Source organism: Lepidochelys kempii, chromosome 25, assembly GCF_965140285.1.
Source record: "Lepidochelys kempii isolate rLepKem1 chromosome 25, rLepKem1.hap1, whole genome shotgun sequence".
In the NCBI taxonomy this organism is placed as follows: Eukaryota; Metazoa; Chordata; order Testudines; family Cheloniidae; genus Lepidochelys; species Lepidochelys kempii.
The window spans coordinates 5,793,855-5,815,174 of NC_136404.1; the positions used below are offsets into that span (position 1 = coordinate 5,793,855).

At 51.9% G+C, this 21,320-nt stretch overlaps 1 protein-coding gene across 7 annotated transcripts in view; it reads right to left on the minus strand.

Annotated features, from left to right (window-relative positions):
• Positions 1-21,320, minus strand: part of FBN3 (fibrillin 3) — a 312,181-nt gene that overhangs the window by 38,863 nt on the left and 251,998 nt on the right. For all 7 annotated transcript variants that reach the window (XM_073323920.2, XM_073323921.2, XM_073323919.2 and 4 more), the window contains 7 exons: positions 9,655-9,723; positions 8,989-9,114; positions 7,879-8,004; positions 6,828-6,977; positions 6,031-6,102; positions 3,007-3,132; positions 1,668-1,793 (listed from right to left, as the gene is read on the minus strand). In XM_073323920.2, coding sequence (XP_073180021.2) covers positions 1,668-1,793; positions 3,007-3,132; positions 6,031-6,102; positions 6,828-6,977; positions 7,879-8,004; positions 8,989-9,114; positions 9,655-9,723 — 795 coding nt within the window. The remainder of the gene's footprint in view (positions 1-1,667; positions 1,794-3,006; positions 3,133-6,030; positions 6,103-6,827; positions 6,978-7,878; positions 8,005-8,988; positions 9,115-9,654; positions 9,724-21,320) is intronic.

The following is a 21,320-nucleotide window of genomic DNA, read 5'->3' on the forward strand; positions in this document are numbered from 1 at the left end:
TCCTATTGTCTGGCATTTCCTTTGGACCCCTTTCCAAGGAAGTACAGCACTTTGAAAGGTGAAAATGACAGGTGGGATCCCTTGGATGCTGTGGACTGGATGAATGATTGCAGAACACTGAAACTTGTTTTCTGTGTTTATTTTTGTGGTAAATATGAGTTATTCTTTTGAATGAGGACAGTATTCTGGTGCCACATTAGTTGGCATTGTCCATCCTTAGAATAGGGCTCTCTGTCATGAGTGCATATCTTGATGCTCAGCAAGCCCTTTGATCATGCTGACATTGATGAGAATCTCAGCTACTTGCTCTTCTTTGATCACAATCAGTTCCATTGCTCAGGAACGAGGGGGGAGGAGCATGCAGCATGATCTCTTTACCCTAATGCTACTGCTTCCTAGAGTCTTTCATCTTCCATCTATTCAATTATTATTATTTTTCTTGATGATACTTTTAAAGTAAAATCTGAGTCTGCATGTTGATTTAGAGCTTTTTCCCATGTGGGCTGTTAAACCAGTAGTTTAGCTCTCAGGGCAAACCTTCCAGCAGCAGCCCCTGAAGAATACAGGCAGAACATGCAACACACATTTCTCAGAAAGCTGTGAAGAGCAGGACTTGAATTCACAGTACTTGGGTGCTGCCCAGGTTAAATGCCACAGTATGCCACCCTGAATCATCCGACTGCCTGCAACCACTGGCTTGCACCAGAGCCCCAGTCCTATTGAACCTGCACAAATGACTTTGCCTGTCTTATCGGCTTGGCTTGAGCTGGACTAGAGATCCAACTTTTAGGCAGAATGACTTTTAAAATATTGCTTCCTCAAAGACCCAGTGCGTGCCAGACACTGGCTGAAATCAAACCAGAACAGGTGAGATCTGCTTGGGGACGACCAGAGCCAGGTTTTTAGCCCCAGGTTTGGCAAAAAAAAATTTCAGGACTGTAAAATTTTGATGGCATGTGATTTTTAGGGGGGCTGTGACTCGGCAACCCCTTGCTCAAACAACCTCAAGTCTGGACCAGTAACCTTATACCAGACCCCCAGGAGATACAGCAATTTTCAAGACAATCTGACTCAGCATGTGGATTTTAGAGCATTTAGAAAAAATCAGCTGTCAAACAGCAAGCCAGTCTTAACCATTATCTTCATGGTGCTACTATACTAATCCAGACCTAGGAAGTGCTTCGCCACAGCCCAGGAACAAGCAAAGGTGCAGGCAATGGCAGAGTAAGATGCCCCCAGACTTGCCTCCCCCATGCACCCACCCCTAACCTAGAGGGGATGGGAGTATTTCATTCCCTCCAGGATTATCCCATGCACACACTCAGTTTTCTGATGTGCCCATTAGCTACTGAACTGATACAGCATTTCTGCGCTGACCCCAGACCTCTGCATCCCTCTGAGTTGTGAAGCCCCCATGGATCCACGGAGTGTGGAGCAGCAGGTCACAGTCACGAGACTTGTAAAAGAACCCGAGTCTCCTTCCAAACCCATGACTGTAATGAGAACAATGACAGCCTCCCAGTTCCATTCCTGCCATTCCACGGCACAAGCCTTGGCAATGGAAACCCTTCCTAGACAAAGAGACGAAGTGACGCCTTCCTGATGGCGGCTCTGGGCCCCACTTGAGCATTGCCTCTGCTATAGGTAGTCAACAGTGCCCATCTTACCCACACAGGCTCCGCTAGGTGACAGCTTGTATCCGGTTGAGCATTCGCACCTGTAACTGCCTGGGATGTTGATGCAATCAGCATTGCGCTGGCAAAGGTTCTCCCCGCTGCTGCACTCATCAATGTCTGCACAGAGAAAGAAACCGCTGACACTGACGGCCCAGGGTGTGCGGGACCCTGGTGTCAGTCACCATGGCACTGTGGAGGAACTGGGACAGCCAAACCACTCACGCTGACCACGCAGGCTGTGCCAGACTCTGGTGTCACCACCGCACCGTGGGAAATTTGGAATAAGGCCAAAACAGAGAGATTTTTTTTAAATGGCAACATTTTCATTTTTGCATTTCATTTTCTCAAAAATGTTTGAATCAAAATGTGCCGTTTACCCTTTTTTTTTGGATAGTTTCTGCGGTTTGAAATAAGAAATGTGTTTTGGGTGGGATTTAAACCAAAAGCTATTTCAAAACATCATTTTCATAAACGTTTTATCTCAAAAATGGGAAGTGAAAAATGAAAGCTGTCAAGAAGAAACACTGTTGCCTAGTCTACACTTAAAACTCTGGTTGACATACTCCGGCCCTCGGGGGTAGCTGCAGTGATGCTGATGGAAGAATGCTTCCATCCACCCGGTTGCTGTCACTCGGGGAGGTAGCATTTCCACAGTGGCAGAAATCCCCTGTAGGCTGTGTCTACACTGCGGGGTTATGTTGGCACAGCGACGGCACCCAAGCTGCGCCACTTACAGTCCCTGCAGTGTGGACATGGCCTGGGTAAAACAAAAACTTTTAAAACTCTTTTAAAAGGACATATTTTGGGTGGAATTAGCTGTTTGGAGAGTTTGGCCTTCCCTGATGATCACCCACAAGGCACTGTCCACACTGCACTCTGAGCCCGGGGCTCTGGGACGTGGGCTTTCCATGCCCATGCTTGAGCATCCAGACTGCATTGCAAACATGGGCTTACAGTGCTGGACGCAGGTCTCACAGCGGTGCTAATGTGCCCATACTGCACTACACAGATCTTCTGACTCGGGACTGTGGCTTGACCTGTGTCCACACTGTAGAATGACAGGCTTGGACCCGAACCACAGCAGGACTCGGGCTCTGAGCAGGGTCCTGGGACCTGAGCCCTTGCTGAGCAGCGTCATCTTGATTTGTGGACAGAAGAGGGGCTCTGGGCTCAAAGCTGTGTCAGAGCCCGGGGCGCGGTGTGCAGAGCTGGTGTCTTGCTCCTCATTAGTGCCACAGTGATGTGCCATGCTGAGGGCCCATCACCGTCTGCTCTGCCAGCGTGACTGTGAGCCCTGGGGGCCGTCAGCCCTGCAGCCCCAGCCCGTTACCTTCACAGATGAGCAGAATGTTGTTGTAGCTGAACCCGATGGGGCACTCGCACCGGAAGGAGCCAATCTGGTTGATGCAGACGCCATTGGTGCAGATAGCAGGGATCTCACTGCACTCGTCAATATCTGCAGAGAACAATGTCCCATCAGTGACCGGAGGGGTGGAGGCCCGGGGGAGAGAGTGAGAGAGCGCTGGCTTGGGGATGAGGGAGGAGAGAGTCAGGGTTATGACATCTGTCCCCCTCTCCTTGCTGTAGCAGTGGGGGTCCCAGGTCCAGCTATGAATATTTACAATGAGGGAGGGTCCCGGGTCAATGACTCTCCGTGGCAGGAAGTGGCCGTAGGCTACAAAAACTGGCTCTCCCTTTCCTCCCTTGGTGAAGGTGGGGCCAGAGCAGGGCCTGGGCCACTCTGCCCTAGGTGAAACAGGGGTCGCTGACAGAACCTGCACTGGCTGGGCAAGTTTGGAAAGAATCCCAAACGAGTCCATGACTTTCCCCCTCCCCTGTGCTGACTCCTGCTAGTGCCCCTGGGGCTGGCCCCAGCCCAGGAGAGCAGCTGGGAGGGGAAGCTGAACTGACAGCCCAGGAAATGCCACTGGGTCATGCTGAAATGACCAGTGATTCCACCACTGGCTTATCAAGTCCCGGACCAGGAGCCCTCTGCCCAGCCTCTGGGCACAGCTGCTCACACAACTTTGGCAACTTGGTCTTTGCTTCTACACTCTGGGTTTCTTGGGGACTGAAAAATAAATGGGTCTTCCCCTTGCTCTGTTGAGTCCTGTCCCAGAGCCAGAAAAGCTTGGCACCAAGGCCAGCACCGAGACCCAACAGAGATAACATCTGCTCTCGCCTGAACCGCCAGGGCTAGGGACTCCATCCTTCAAATGCTACAGAGCAGCACCATGATAGGTTGCAAGATCCTAGACCTTGACAGCACATCCAGAGGAGCATCTTGCTTTCTCTCCACTGGAATCCAGACCTCATCTCTCAGCTGCTCTTCTGGAGTGCTCCACGCCCTCGCCAAAGGAAGGCCACTGGCAGGGCGGGAGCGAGTGCTACGAGTTTAGGTCCTCTAGCTCCCAAGCTATCAGGGCTCTGAGCCCTTTGTGCCGGCGGCTGCAGGAGCACTGTGCTTTCTCATGCAGTCCTGGCCTGGCCAGGCCCTGGTCCTGCCTGTGGGAGCCTTCGCTTCTGGTCTGTGCTGACTGCAACTGTCACACTGGGGAGCTCCATCTTTATTGTGTCTCAGCTCACTGAGTCTGGGTCCCGCGGACTCAGCCTGCCAGTGAACTGGTGGGACGGTGGAACTGCCAGCCTGGCAGCCTCAGCTGGGATCAGCCAGTTATGCCCCTTCCCTTTCTGTGCATCATCACTCACACCTGGGGATCCTGCAGCGTGACTCTTACATTCCAAGGCAGAAAGGACCTTTGTGACCTCCTCTATAACACGGTTGTGGCCACTGGTGTGTGGTGCTGCCTACCTGCTCCATTACTGTTCTGTCTCCTGGTTCCTGCGCCCTGAACTCAGGGTTCCTGTTCCTGTTTAAGGCTGTGTGGGTGTGTGTACACATGTGGGTGAGTGTGTGCATGTGTGTGGGTATCTGCACATACCCACACACACACACATACTCTGCTGCTACGTATCTGCTGTTCCGACTGTTACCATGTTTAGTCTGGACTACTGCTGACCTAACGGGTTCATGGTTATTACATGTTTTGATTGACAACCTCCCTGGGTGTCTTGCTTCATTTTCTGTGTGGTTTTGGACTGCTATTCCAGGGTGCATCTGAGCAAAACATCATGGTGCCGAGGATGGGATGAATCCATGTGAACTCCTACAGCAGATCTTTGAGAAAACCAACCTCTCCGTGTAAAAATTGCCAGTGATGGAGAACTCATCACCACCCCGGTAAACTGTTCCAAGGGTTAATTGCTCTCACTGTTAAAAAAGCACACCTTCTTTCTAGTCTGAATTTGTATAGCTTCAACTTCCAGCCCTTGGCTCGTGTTAGAGCTTTCCCTGCCAGACTGAAGAGCTCATTATCAAATATTTGTTCCCCATGTAGATAGTTATAGAATGTAATCAGCTCACCCCTTGCCTTCTCTTTCCTAAGCTAAATAGATGGAGCTCCATGTGTCTCTCACTAGAAGGCAGGTTTTCCAGTCCTTTGATCATTCTCATGGCTCTTCTCTGACCCCTCTCCAGCCTTCCAACACCAGAATGGCTGGGCTCTCTCTGAGAGCAGGACTTGGCTTGCAACTTCTTTGCTACTGGGGGTGACACACACGTAAGGGAAAGACCCCAGCTCAAGTGTCAGGCTCCAGCTGACCCTGTCAGGCACTCAGCATAACTCAACACTCTCGGAACGCTCCAAGATGAGGGCCAGGGCGAGCGCCCCACTCCTCCGGCCCCGTGGAACTCTACTATCGGGGTAAAGCTCATCTTTGGGAGACAGAACCCTGCAGACATCCTGGGCCATGCTGGGTGTGAGTACCAGAGAGCGCAGAGCAGCCGGGTAATTGATAAACAAAACCCTACCAAAACAGAGACTGCACTGCACACAGGATTCTACCCTGGGGAGAGGAAGTGAGTGAGAAGGAACCACATGGGACACGTAAGTCTCGTCACTTAATGACTTCGCGGATGGTGCTCAGATACTCTGGTGATGAGGGAGGGATAAGAACAGAATCGAGCTGAGCCAAGCCCAGCCAGCATGGGGCACACAAAAAACCCAGGGATCTCTGTAAGCAGCGTCCACGTGGTCTGCATCCTGAGACCCTGCACATGCAGCCACACAGTGCTGCCTTTAGTCCCCCTGCTGCAAGACCTAGGCCCTGTCTGGGCCTTCTCACTCCCCTCCTGCTTCTCCTTGTCCCCAGGCCTCATGCTCACAAAGGAGGGAAGCAGGCAATGAGCAGAAGACCCAAGCTGGGGAGCAGAGGAAGGGGCAGGAGTAGGACTGGGGATGGCAGTGCGTGTGGGCAAAGGCAGCAGCTCTGTGACAGCCCCAGTGGTACTCACCGATTGGCTTCCCCGTGTGAATGTCAATGATAAAGCCAGGGGCCTGGTTCCCACAAAGGATCTGGTACTCGGCTGGAAGGGAAAGGACAGGGTTACACAGGACGCCCAGCAGACAGACCAGGACAAAGTCAGTACGAGGGGGCCTGGGGCACAGAGCACCCAGGGGGTGAAACCCTACACCCAGGGATGGAGCTGACAGACGGGGAGACCGCTGAGACAGCAGGAAACATCTATCTCCATGCCAGCAGGTTACCCATTGCAGGGCTGGGACCCTTCACAACCTCCCCCTGACCCACACCGTCCTCCCCTCCCCCCATATAGCACACCCACACTCTGCACAGCTCAGAACCACAGAGACCCCATCCCCCGTGTGCTGGGACTCCAGGGCCATCCCCCCACATTGCACCCCCCACCCGTGTCCTGGGGCTCCAGGGCCACCCCCACACACCCCACACACCCCACACCCCAGGCTGCACACACAGCATGGCCTGGGATGGTTGCATGGTCTCCTGCTCCACAGAGGCTCTCGGTATCGTCCACCATTGGAGTTCTGCTGTTGCCCAGCCCCTGCTGCGGGGAGCACACTGCCCTGCACGCCCCGGGGGAGGTGATGCTGTCACTCACTCCCTGTACCAGGGCCGCTCTCTTGGCACAGCTGTCAGCTGGGACCAGGATGATCCTGTGCCCCGAGACACCGGGGGGTGGCCAGACGCAGAGCGTCCAGAGGGCAGAGGGGGAGCAGCTGTAACCCGAGAGACTCCCGCAGCCAGACCCTTCTCCGGGTGCCGGTGACTCACAGCTGGCGGGGGTGGGGCAGGGCTCGCAGGGCTTGTTCCAGGCCTTGCCGATGTTGTAGGAGCAGCAGCACATCTTCTTGGTCATGTTGAAGGAGAGCTCGTTCTCACAGGTGTCGTTGTAGTTGCGGTAGCACACGCTCTTCCTCATGTCTGCAAAGCGGACACAGATCAGACCCGGCTGCTCCGGGGCGGCCGGCTGCGCCTCAGGCACCTCACCCGCCGGAGAGGGCGCAGGGGCGGGGGCCACTGCCCGAGAACAGCTGTCCCGCGACACCTCGCTAGCTCCTGGCACCTCGGTCCTTGGCTGCCCAATGATCATCCCTGCCCTGAAGAGAGGGAAACCATCCCAGAGACGTGGCGCCCGGCCTGGGTTCCCCAAGGGAGCCAGCTGCAGAGATGGGAGCAGAGCCCAGCTTGCCCCTGTGCCAGCCTCCGGGGCAGGGGTGCTGGGAGTGAACCCAGGACTCCCTGCACAGAGAGTACCACCGCGGGGAGCCGCAACCCCAGCACACAGCCTTGGCCAGGTCCCTTGGGCCCCGTGGAACCAACGCTGGGAGCGGAGTCAGGAGCAGCCTGTGGCCTTGCGGCAGACGCCTGAGAGCCCCTGACAGGGACAAGGAGCCCCGGCCCAGAAACGTCCATCTGAACCTGTGCGCCCTCCCCCCAATTTGTGTCTCTGGTCAGCTCCCAGTGAGGAGTGACTGCGGACTGCGAGGCAGGAGGACTGCGGGGAGCAAAGCCCGGCCAGACCCTCACCCCCTCACCACTCTCTGTGGCACCAGATCACCCTCCCAGCACCACAGCAGGCAGGCTGAGCTCAGCCCCATGTACAGAGGGGCAAGGGAGGGGAAGTGATGCACCCAAGGTCTTGCAGTGAGTGAGTGGCAGAGAACCCGGAAGTCCTGACTCCCAGCTCCTGCTCTCACCACACTCCCTGCTCTCTTGTCACCATGTTGCCCGTAGTGAATGAGGAAAGCCAACAGGGCCACTGGGCATTGCCAGCCAGCTCCCTCCCAGCCCCCGCCCTGCCTGGCTGGAGATGGCACCGTACCCATGCAGTTGTTTCCTCCATTGACCTGCATGTACTCAGGGGGGCACACGCAGGTGTAGTTGCCCAGGGTGTTGTAGCAAGTCCCAGGGCCGCAGATCCCGATGTGGGCAGAGCACTCGTCAATATCTGCCAAAAGCAACGACAAGATTACACCCGCACACACAGGACGAGGGGCAGGTCTGGCACAGGGTGGGGGGTAGGTCTGGCACAGGGCGGGGGGTAGGTCTGGCATAGGGCAGGGGGGCAGGTCTGGCACAGGACGGGGGGTAGGTCTGGCATAGGGCAGGGGGGCATGTCTGGCACAGGGCGGGGGGCAGGTCTGGCAGAGGGTGGGGGGAAGGGACATTGCCAAGGCCACCCCACAGGCAAGGGCCCCCAAAGACATCAGCCCTGGGAGTGCTGGGATTGGAGCCCCGCAGAAGGGGCTGGTTCCTTTGTCCCGCACCCCAAAGGGAGGGAGGGATCCTCCCCAGCAAGCTCGGGGCTGGGCCTGGGGCATCTGGGGAAGGAACGAAGGGATCAGGGCAAAGGGCCGGTCGCGCGGCTGCGTCTTGTGAGTTGTTACCAGCCACACACCGCATCAGGACAAGGGCAGGGATGTCGGCCTGCTCCGAAGCAGGCCCTGAGCAAAGCACAGCCGGGCACACATATGCACCCACACACAGCCCAATGCACACACACAGCCCCGGCACACACACAGGGACACCCCCCACAGCCGGGCACCAGACACGCACACCCACACACAGCCCCATACACACACATGCACATGTACCCATATAGACATGCACACCTCTCGGCATGCACACCCCCACATACACGCATGTGCACACACTCAGAAATGCACACCTCTATGCATGTGCACGCACCCACACATGTGCACACACTCCCCACACATGCAGATACACATGTATACTCCCCTCGCATGCATGCAGCCCTTCAATGTACACACACATGCGGACACACGCTCCCGCACACATGTGCACACACACGCTCCCGCACACACATGTACACACACAGATACACTCTCCTGCACACACATGTGCACACACACACACTCCCCCACACACGTGAGCACACACACACTCTCCCGCACACGCGGCAGCGCGGTACCTTCACAGATGCGTGTGTCCTCGTTGAGGTAGTAGCCTAGGGGGCACTCGCACTGGAAGCTGCCAAAAGTGTTCACACAGTTGCCCCCCTGGCAGAGGCCTGGCAGCTCCTGGCACTCATCAATATCTGTGAATGGAGAGCGAAAGGGAAGCACTCGACCCCCCGACCAAGTCCTGGCAGCCCCCGAGGCAGCGTTCCCGAGTGTGCGCTGTCTGCACACAGCCACAGCTCACACCCACTGCCTTGGGCGCCGATCAGCACCTGAGTGCAGCGGAGCTGGCGGCTGCAAGGCTCAGGCTGAGGGGCACAGACTCGTCACATGTCACATGGTGCAGAAGGGCCAGAAGCTGTCAGCTGGCCTCAGCCTGTGGGCAGAGGAAGGGCCGTGGGGGTGGGAGGGAGAGTGCCTTCTGCTGGGGGAGGGATAGCTCAGGGGTTTGAGCATTGGCCTGCTAAACCCAGCGTTGTGAGTTCAATCCTTGAGAGGGCTGTTTAGGGATCTGGGGCAAAAATTGGGGATTGGTCCTGCTTTGAGCAGGGAGTTGGACTAGATGACCTCCTGAGGTCCCTTCCGACCCTGAGATTCTGTGATTCTCAGGGCCGTGAAGCCTGAGGTTGTGCTTTCCCTGGAATGGGCGGGGGCATGTGGGCGCCAGTTCTGCTTACCCTCCAGGATGACTGTGATGGGGTTGGGCCTGAAGCCTTCTCCTCCGGGGCACAGGGTCTTGTACTCCGCTGCGGGGAGAGAGCCAGTTACTGGGTGGCATTGAACTGCACTGAGTGGCTCCCCGTGGAGAAACGAGCCAAAACGCAGGGAAAGGGACAGGCCACAAGGGCCAAAGTGCCCCAGGTCCAGGCCAGAGTAGCCCAACCCAGCCTCTCGCACTCTGTCCCAGCCTGTCCCATGCCTGCCCAGCCTCCAGCCCAGCTCATCACACCCTGATCCAGAGTGATGCTCCCAGGAGAAAGGAACAACCAAAGGTAGGAGAATGGATAACAAGAGGAAATATAGTGGGAGATCTTAATTTCCCAGATAGTGATTGCAGGACAAATGCTACTAGTAAGAGTAGGGCCCAGATATTCCTGGATGTGATAGCTGACAGATTTTTTCACCAAATAGTCACTGAACCAACAAGAGGCCATGCCATGTTACATTTAGCATTGGTAAGTAGTGAGGTAGAAGAACTGTTTGCAGAGGACAATTTTGGTTTGAGTGATCATGAGTTAATTTAGTTTAAATTACACAGAAGACTAAACAAAAACAGATCTGCAACTAGGGGCCTCAATTTCAAAGTGGCAAACTTAAAAAAATAAGGGAATTACTTCAGGAAGTGGACTGGACAGAAGAACTCAATTTCTGCAACTTCGACTTAAAGTAATTCCAAGATTCCTCCACATTTAGATACTTATCTGGAGCCTGCATCCAAGCAAGGGGAAAAATTTGTAGGGAAGGGTGGCAGAGTAAGCTGGATGAACAAGCAGGTGATTAAGAGAAAGCAGAAAACCTACAAGGAATGGAAGATGAGATGGATCAGCAAGGAAAGCTACCTCTTGGAGGTCAGAAAGTATAGGGAAAAGTGAGAATTGCCAACAGCCAGGCAGAGCTGGACCTTGCAAAGGGAATTAAAACCAACAGTAAAAGGTTCTATAGCCATATAAATAAATAAAATAAAATAAAAACAAGGAAAGAAGAAGTGGGACCGCTAAGCACTGAGGATGGGGTGGAGATTAAAGATCATCTAGGCATGATCAACACCTAAACGAATACTTTGCCTCAGTTTTTAATGAGGAGCTTAAGGGTAGTAGCAGGGTGGCTAATGGAAATGAGGATATGGAAGTAGAAGTTACCACCTCTGAGGTGAAAGCCAAACTCAAATGGCTTAATGGGACCAAACTGGGGGGCCTGAATAATCTCCATCCAAGAATATTAAAGGAACCGGCACATAAAATGGCAAGCCCAATAGCAAGGATTTTTAATGAATCTATAAATTTAGCAGTCATACATTATGACTGGAGAGTTGCAAATATAGTACCTATATTTAAGAAAAAAAAAAGAAGTGATCTGGAAAACTAGAGGTCAGTTAATTTGACCTCAATTGCATGCAAGGTCTTGGAACAAATTTTGAAAGAGAAAGTAGATAAGGACAAATAGGTAAATGGTAACTGGGATAAAACATGACATAGTTTTACTAAAGATCTGTTTCTTTTGAGAAGATAACTGATTTTCCAGACAAGGAAATTCAGTAGGTCTAATCTACCAGGATTTCTGTACAGCATTAGTACAGTTCCACATGAGAAATTATTAGTTAAACCGGAGAAGATGGGGATTAATACAAGAACCAAAAGGTGGGTAAGGAACTGGTTAAAGGGGAGACTACAGCAGGTCATACTGAAAAATGAACTGTCAGGCTGGAGGGAGGTTCTAATGGAATTCCTCAGGCCTTGGGCCAATCTTATTTAACATTTTCATTAATGACCTTGGCACAAAAAGTGGGAGTGTGCTAAGAAAATTTGCGGATGATACAAAGTTGGGGGGTATTACCAATATGGAGGAGGACTGGAATATCATACAAGAAGATCTGGATGACCTTGAAAACTGGAGTAATAGAAATGGAATGAAATTTAATAGTGCAAATTTCAAGGTCATGCACATATAGACTAACAACAAGAATGTTGGTATAAGCTGGGGACGAACCAGTTGGAAGTGCCAGAGGAGGAGAAAGGTCTGGCTGTGTTGGTTGACCACAGGATAACAATGAGCCACCATTGTGATGCGGCCATGAAAAAGGCTACTGAAATCCTAGGATGCATCAGGTGAGGTACAAGGCACTGGTGAGATCTCACCTGGAATAGTGTGTGCAGTTCTGGTCTCTCATGTTTAAGAGAGATGGATTCAAACTGGAACAGGTGCAGAGAAGGGCTATTCAGATGATGAGAGGAATGGAGAAAAAACAGTTACTAACCTTTCTGTAAGTGTTTTTTTTCAAGATGTGTTGCACAACTCGATTCCACGGTCAGTGTTTGGGCACTCCAGTGCACAGGCGTCAGAAAATTTTTACCCTTAATGTTACTCGTCATGGTGGCCCGAGCGCCCCCTGCTGTCATGTGCATATTGCACAGGCATGAAGGGCTGAGCTGCCCCAACCTCCCTCAGCTCCTTTCTACTGAAGCAACTCCAATGGAGAAGGGAGGGAGGACGGGTCATGGAATGGACATGCGCAATACATCTCGAAGAACAACAGTTATGGCAAGGTTAGTGACCGTGTTTTATTCTTCGAGTGATTGCCCATGCCCATTCCACGGCAGGTGACTCACAAGCATCCCCTCCAGAGATAGGTTCAGAGTCTATTTGAACAGGGACTGGGGGACCACTTGTCCATCATCTCTAGATTGCTGAGGGATTGTGTAGTGAGAGGCAAACATGTGACTGATGACCAGGCTGCTGCTTTGCAAATGTCTAATTTGAGCCAGAAATGCTGCAGAGGCCACTTGGGATCCAGTCAAATGACCTACTACACTATCTGGTGGCTTCACGTTAGCCAACTGGTAACACCAGTGAATACAACTGGATACCATGATGAAATCCTCTGTGTGGAAACTGGACTGCCCTTCAGTCTCTCTGCAAATGCAATAAACTGTTGAGACAAAGACCTGAAAGTTGTAGTCCAGTCCAGATAAATGCTAACACTCTCATAATGTCGAATGTTTGCAGTGTCTCCTCTCCTTTACTACCATGAAGTTTGGGAAGATCAGGAAGCAAACTACCTAGGTTTATATGAAAAGTGGAGACCAGTTCTGTAGAAATACTTGGATGGAATGATGGTAGACTTTATTTACGTAAAAACAGTACATGGTGATGGAGGGGCTGATACTAATGCTCTCAACTCCCCATCTCTTCTGGCTGATGTGTAATAGCTACTGAAAATGCTATCTTTGTTGAAAGGTGCAACAGAGAGCAGGTCGCTAGAGGCTCACAGGGGGACCTGTAAACTTTGCTCCATGAAAGAGTTGGATTCCGTACGCATGCAAACGGTCTGTCGAATCCCTTTCAAACTCCTGGGGGCATTGAGTTGGGGAAAAGGAAGCAGTTATCTGCAGAGGATGGAATGCTGGTACAGCTGCAAGATGAACTCTGATCCACCCAATCACCAATCCTTGCTGTTTCAGACACAAAAGAGAGTCCAGCACATGCAGAATAGAAGCTAGAATAGCTCTCCACCTTGACCAGACAGAAAACCTCTTCCACTTCACAGGGTAAATTTCCTTGCTGATGGTTTTCTCCTATTCAGCAGTGTCCCCGGCACCTCTCTGGAGCAGGACTCCTCTGCTGATGGGAGACGGTAAGCCTGTAAGTCCAGAGCGAGGCTTCGCATTGTATGTACAGAAAGGCCCTTTGTCACCAGCACCAGCACCAGATAAATTCTGTTGTCTCTGTTGGAGACAGGCCTGCCTTGGCTACGTTGATCAGGAGGCTGAGCGCAATGAAGGGGGACTGGATTACACGAATGCTGGACACCCCTGAGATCAGCCAGGTGGCCAGGTAAGGGATCCCTAAGCTCCAGAGGAAAGCTGCTACCACCGCCATATGCTCTGTAGAAACACAAGGGGCAGCTGAGTGACTGAAGGGCTGTGAACTGCTCATGGCAGCCGCTGACAGTGAATCTCAGAAATTTTCTGTGGTGCTGATGAATCGCCATGTGAAAGTAGGCGTCCTTCAAGCTGCGAGCAGCATACCAGTCCCCTGGCTCCAGGGCAGGAATAATGGAAGCTAGAGTGACCATCTGGAATTTTGATTTTTTTCAGGAACTTGTTTAACTGCCTTAGATCTAAAATTAGGCCTTTTTTCCCCAATACTTCCTGATCCTGAAGGAAAAAGGGGGTTTGCCTTCAGGATCAGGACGTATTGGGAGAAAAACCCCTTTCCCCTGAAAAAAGGAGGGACCTCCTAGATAGCTCCTCCGAGGACCTCTGGCAGTAATACTATCTCATGAGAGGGCTCCCTACAGAGGGATGGGTGGGGGGAATAGGGCTAGCAATAATTGGAGTGTATATCTGACTTTCACCATGCTTAGAACCCACCGATCTGTTGTGGTGTGGGCCCAAGCATGACAGACATGTGGGACATTGGAAAAGAAAAAGACGGCCCTCTGGGAACTGGTCATCTGCTCTTGGCCTGCCCCTACCCATGGGCTCTCAGAAGATGCTGCCTGCCTTGAAGAAGTGGCGGCTGGGAAGCAGAGGGAGGTGGTGGTGGTTTGTCACCTCTGCTCCTTCTCCTTGGCAGGTGTTGGGCTCGAGGAGCAAACCCCTGAAAATGCTGGGACTGATGAGGATGGAACGCCTTCCACCTCACTCGATATTAGGAAAAACTCTTTCACTAGTAGGGTGGTGAAACACTGGAATGCGTTACCTACGGAGGTGGTGGAATCTCCTTCCTTAGAGGTTTTTAAGGCCCAGCTTGACAGAGCCCTGGCTGGGATGATTTAATTGGGGATGGGTCCTGCTTTGAGCAGGGGGTGGGACTAGAACCTCCTGAGGTCCCTTCCAGCCCTGATATTCTATGACTCTATGATTCTCACTGCTGGGGCGGAAACGCCCAGGGATTTCAGGGCCGCTCTAGAGTCTTTGAGACGCCGCAGAGTCTTGTCCCTCGTTTCTGAGGAGAGCGTCAGCCCTTCCGAAGGGAAGTCCCGGACTGTCTGTGTCTGCCACGCCTCTGGAGGGAGGCCAGAAGCGTGTAACCGGGGTGAGTACTACCACATGGAAGCAGCGCTGCCATGTGCTGCGTGCTGCAGAGTCTGCTGCATCGAGACCTGCCTGCAGAGCCGTTCTGGTGACCAAACTGCTCTCCTCTACTGAAGACTGGAACTCCTGCTTCACCTCATCTGAGAGCTCGTCTTTGAACCGTATCCCACCGGGTGAAATCCTGGCGCACAAGCAAAGCTTGCTAGTTTGCAATGCAAAGTTGGAGGCGCTCCGTCTCTCCTTTGCATTGGCTACTGGCACTACAAGGGAGCCTGGAGGAGGATGGCTATATGGTGCTCTAACTCCGGGAGGGGACACTGTACCATCTCTCCCAGCTTTTTGCAGTCAGAAGCAGAGAAGCCAAGGTCTGCCAGAGGACAGCTAAGATAGCTTTATTTATCAGGAGAGCTGTTCTTGCTGGAGCCACAGATCTCAGAATGAGGAGTCCTTGTAGCACCTTATAGACTAACAAATTTATTTGGGCATAAGCTTTCGTGGGCTAAACCCACTTCATCGGATGCATGCAGTGGAAAATACAGTAGGAAGATATATATACACAGAGAACATGAAAAAATGGGGGTTGCCATATCAAGTCTCACGAGACTAATCAATTAAGGTGGGCTATTCTCAGCCGGAGAAAAAAACCTTTTGTAGTGATAATCAGGATGATCATTTAAACAGTAACAAGAAGGTGTGAATAACAGTAGAGGAAAAATTAGCATGGGGAAATAGTTTTTACTTTGTGTAATGACTCATCCTCTCCCAGTCTTTATTCAAGCCTAAGGTAATGGTGTCCAGTTCGCAAATTAATTCCAGTTCTGCAGAATAAAGACTGGGAGTGGATGAGTCATTACACAAAGTAAAAACTATTTCCCCATGCTAATTTTTCCCCTACTGTCATAAATATAAAGGGAAGGGGAAACACCTTTAAAATCCCCCCTGGCCAGAGGAAAAATCCTTTCACCTGTAAAGGGTTAAGAAGCTAGGATAACCTCGCTGGCACCTGTCCAGAATGACTAATGAGGAGACAAGATACTGTCAAAAGCTGGGAGGAGGGAGAAAAACAAAGGGCCTCTGTCTGTCTGTGTGATGCTTTTGCCGGGGACAGAACAGGAATGGAGTCTTAAAACTTAGTAAGTAATCTAGCTAGATATACGTTAGATTATGATTTCTTTAAATGGCTGAGAAATTAAGTTGTGCTGAAAGGAATGGATATTCCTGTCTTTGTGTCTTTTTGTAACTTAAGGTTTTGCCTAGAGGGATTCTCTATGTTTTGAATCTAATTACCCTGTAAGGTATTCACCATCCTGATTTTACAGAGGTGATTCTTTTTACTTCTATTAAAATTCTTCTTTTCAAGAACTGAATGCTTTTTTTCATTGTTCTTAAGATCCAAGGGTTTGGGTCTGTGGTCACCTATGCAAACTGGTGAGGATTTTTACCAAACCTTCCCCAGGAAGTGGGATGCAAGGGTTGGGAGGATTTTTTGGGGAAAGACGTTTCCTAACAATGCTTTCCTAATAAAAATAAACCCAGATAAACGTTTGGTGGTGGCAGTGGAGGTCCAAGGGCAAAGGGTAAAATAATTTGTACCTTGGGGAAGTTTTAACCTAAGCTGGTAAAAGTAAGCTTAGGAGGTTTTCATGCAGGTCCCCACATCTGTACCCTAGAGTTCAGAGTGGGGAAGGAACCTTGACACCTACTGTTACTCATACCTTCTTATTACTGTTTGAAATGGACCATCCTGATTATCACTACAAAAGTTTTTTTTTCTCCTGCTGAGAATAGCCCACCTTAATTGATTAGTCTTGTTAGAGTTGGTATGGCAACCCTCATTTTTTTATGTTCTCTGTATATCTATCTATCTATCTAACCTATATCTATATCTATATCTATCTTCCTACTGTATTTTCCACTGCATGCATCTGATGAAGTGGGTTTAGCCCACGAAAGTTTATGCCCAAATAAATTTGTTAGTCTATAAGGTGCCACAAGTATTCCTCATTCTTTTTGCTGATACAGACTAACATGGCTACCTAGTGACAGAGGATGTGGAAAAAGCTAATGTACTCAATGCTTTTTTTGCCTCTGTCTTCACGCACAAGGTCAGATCCCAGACTACTGCACAGGGCAGCACAGCATGGGGAGGAGGTGACCAGCCTTCTGTGGAGAAAGAAGTGGTTCGGGACTATGTAGAAAAGCTGGACGAGCACAAGTCCATGGGGTCGGATGCGCTGCATCCGAGAGTGCTAAAGGAGTTGGCAGATATGATTGCAGAGCCATTGGCCATTATCTTTGAAAACTCATGGCGATCGGGGGAAGTCCCGGACGACTGGAAAAAGGCTAATGTACTGCCCATCTTTACAAAAGGGAAGAAGGAGGATCCGGGGAACTACAGGCCAGTCAGCCGCACCTCAGTCCCTGGAAAAATCATGGAGCAGGTCCTCAAGGAATCAATTGTGAAGCACTTAGAGGAGAGGAAAGTGATCAGGAACAGTCAGCATGGATTCACCAAGGGCAAGTCATGCCTGACTAATCTAATTGCCTTCTATGATGAGATAACTGGCTCTGTGGATAAGGGGAAAGCAGTGGATGTGTTGTTCCTTGACTTTAGCAAAGCTTTTGACATGGTCTCCCACAGTATTCTTGCCAGCAAGTTAAAGAAGTATGGGCTGGATGAATGGACTATAAGGTGGATAGAAAGCTGGCTAGATTGTCGGGCTCAACGGGTAGTGATCAACCGCTCCATGTCTTGTTGGCAGCTGGTATCAAGTGGAGTGCCGCAAGGATCAGTCCTGGGGCCGATTTTGTTCAATATCTTCATAAATGATCTGGAGGATGGTGTGGATTGCACCCTCAGCAAGTTTGCAGATGACACTAAACTGGGAGGAGAGGTAGATATACTGGAGGGTAGGGATAGGATACAGAGGGACCTAGACAAATTAGAGGATTGGGCCAAAAGAAATCTGATGAGGTTCAAGAAGGACAAGTGCAGGGTCCTGCACTTAGGATGGAAGAATCCCAGGCACCGCTACAGACTAGGGACTGAATGGTTAGGCAGCAGTTCTGCAGAAAAGGACCTAGGGGTTACAGCGGATGAGAAGCTGGATATGAGTCAACAGTGTGCCCTTGTTGCCAAGAAGGCCAATGGCATTTTGGGATGTATAAGTAGGGGCATTGCCAGCAGATCGAGGGACATGATCGTTCCCCTCTATTCGACATTGGTGAGGCCTCATCTGGAGTACTGTGTCCAGTTTTGCGCCCCACACTACAAGAAGGATGTGAAAAAATTGGAAAGCATCCAGCGGAGGGCAACAAAAATGATTAGGGGACTGGAACACATGACTTATGAGGAGAGGCTGAGGGAACTGGGATTGTTTAGTCTGCGGAAGAGAAGAATGAGGGGGGATTTGATAGCTGCTTTCAACTACCTGAAAGGGGGTTCCAAAGAGGATGGATCTAGACTGTTCTCAGTGGTAGCAGATAACAGAACAAGGAGTAATGGTCTCAAGTTGCAGTGCGGGAGGTTTAGGTTGGATATTAGGAAACACTATTTCACTAGGAGGGTGGTGAAACACTGGAATGCGTTACCTAGGGAGGTGGTGGAATCTCCTTCCTCAGAAGTTCTTAAGGTCAGGCTTGACAAAGCCCTGGCTGGGACGATTTATTTGGGGATTGGTCCTGCTTTGAGCAGGGGGTTGGACTAGATGACCTCCTGAGGTCCCTTCCAACCCTGATATTCTATGATTCTATGATTCTATCACTCTGAAACTGATCTCAGAATGTCGCCACTTGTGGGATTTTTCCTGGGCCTCCTCTGGGTGGACGTCTAGGGCATAACCATCCTCCTCAACGGCTCTGGATGAGTCTGAACATCACGAGGAGGCGGAGGAACAGGCTCCTTCACAATTGCCTCGTCAGGGGATGAGGAAGAGGATGCTATCGTTATCCTGGTCCAGGCTGTTTGTGACAGGGATCCCGACTCTGCCTGTGCCGGGCTCTGTGCCAACACTAGGGTGTTTGCAGTGTTAATGCTCCTGACGCTGAGTAGATGGAGCCAGCTGAGGAGGCTGCAGAGGGGGGAAGCCTCACACATTCCAAAAGGGTCACTGGTACAGCCCCGGTCCCCAACTACGTGTAGCTCAAGGGTCCCTTTGATCAGTCCCCTGGTGGTAGCGAGGCTCTGAGCAGGGCAGGCAGGTGGCATACTCCTGATCATGGGACTGGCTAGGCTGGAACACACAAGATCCTACTGCAGAGTTTGATAAGGAAGAAGATTCTTCTTGTGACCACGGCGATGCTGTACCCGCCGGCAGTGTGAAGGAGGCTCTGACTCTGAAGGAAAAGGAGCTGAGGAGATCATCTGTGGCTTTCTACGGCCTAGCGGGTATGCTGATGGCCAGATGCGATGGGGCTACATGGGCAGAGCTGAAGGCAGTGCCTTGGGTGTCGGTGCCAGGCAAGTTTCTTGAACTGATGGTGACAGTTTAACAACTCTCTCTCCGCCGCAAACACCCGGGAGTAGAAGGCACCGGGCAGACGCTCTGTGGTACCCGGCGCAAGGAGATGCTGATGAAGGTGCTCTGGGAGCCAGTCTCGACAGGCCCACGCTGGGCTGTGGAGTCAGTCAACTCCCCTGTTTAGAGGTGTGCTCAGAGGATTGTTTCTTCTGCAAACACCCTCCTGCCTTTGAAGAGGTGCACATGGACTGATGCCAAGGTGCTCGGGACCCAGCCAGGGGCAGATTGCTTCAATGGAGGATGTAGCACCGATGTTTCCATCTGGCTGCCCTGTCCTCTTTAGAATGGAGCTTAACGGCTTTGTACGCTTCTCACTCAGATGAGCTCCCCCAAACACTTAAGGCAGCTGGTGTGAGGGTCACTAGTAGGCACTGTCGTGAAACAAGGGCATCAGGGCTTGAAACCCAGGGAGTCTGGCATAGCTCGGGTGCAGGGGCCGGGACTCAGAGAGAGCACCCAGAGCCACACAAACAACAACAATTTTTTTTTCCTTTTTTTTTACTAATTAACTAACTATTGAGTTACATCAACTCTACACGGGCGCTGTGAACTCAGTTACACGAGCTCTACACGGGCGCTGTGTGCTCAGTTACACGAGCTCTACACGGGCGCTGTGCGCTCAGTTACACCAGCTCTACACGGTTGCTGTGCGCTCAGTTACACCAGCTCTACACGGGTGCTGTGCGCTCAGTTACACCAGCTCTACACGGGCCCTGTGCGCTCAGTTACACCAGCTCTACACGGGCCCTGTGCGGTCAGTTACACCAGCTCTACACGGGCGCTGTGTGCTCAGTTACACGAGCTCTACACGGGCGCTGTGCGCTCAGTTACACCAGCTCTACACGGTGGCTGTGTGCTCAGTTACACCAGCTCTACATGGGCCCTGTGCGCTCAGTTACACCAGCTCTACACGGGCGCTGTGTGCTCAGTTACACCAGTTCTACACGGGCCCTGTGCGCTCAGTTACACCAGCTCTACACGGTGGCTGTGTGCTCAGTTACACCAGCTCTACACGGGCCCTGTGCGCTCAGTTACACCAGCTCTACACGGGCGCTGTGAACTCAGTTACACGAGCTCTACACGGGCGCTGTGTGCTCAGTTACACGAGCTCTACACGGGCGCTGTGCGCTCAGTTACACCAGCTCTACACGGGCGCTGTGTGCTCAGTTACACCAGCTCTACACGGGCGCTGTGTGCTCAGTTACACCAGCTCTACACGGTTGCTGTGTGCTCAGTTACACCAGCTCTACACGGGCCCTGTGCGCTCAGTTACACCAGCTCTACACGGGCCCTGTGCGCTCAGTTACACCAGCTCTACACGGGCGCTGTGTGCTCAGTTACACCAGCTCTACACGGGCGCTGTGCGCTCAGTTACACCAGCTCTACACGGGCCCTGTGCGCTCAGTTACACCAGCTCTACACGGGCGCTGTGTGCTCAGTTACACCAGCTCTACACGGGCCCTGTGCGCTCAGTTACACCAGCTCTACACGGGCCCTGTGCGCTCAGTTACACCAGCTCTACACGGGCGCTGTGCGCTCAGTTACACCAGTGCTACACGGTGGCTGTGTGCTCAGTTACACCAGCTCTACACGGGCGCTGTGCGCTCAGTTACACCAGCTCTACACGGGCGCTGTGCGCTCAGTTACACCAGCTCTACACGGGCGCTGTGTGCTCAGTTACACCAGCTCTACACGGGCGCTGTGTGCTCAGTTACACCAGCTCTACACGGGCCCTGTGCGCTCAGTTACACCAGCTCTACAAGGTGCTGCTTGTAGTTTGAGTAACGACTTGGAGAAGCAAGGCCAGGGAGCTCCCACGACTGTTACAGGCTGTAGGAGGAAACTGAGGTGTCTGGGGCAGCTCCCCCTTTTATGCTGGATGATGTACGGGAGACAAAAGAGGGCACTCGGGCCCCCCCGACAGGTACCATCAAAGTTAAAAACTCCACCAGCTGTGCAATGGAGCTTGGCTTGTTTAGCCTGAGCGGACAAAGGCTGAGGGGAGATACGATCGCTCTCAATAAACCGGAGGGATAAACACCAACAGGTGGCGGAGTTCTCTAAGTT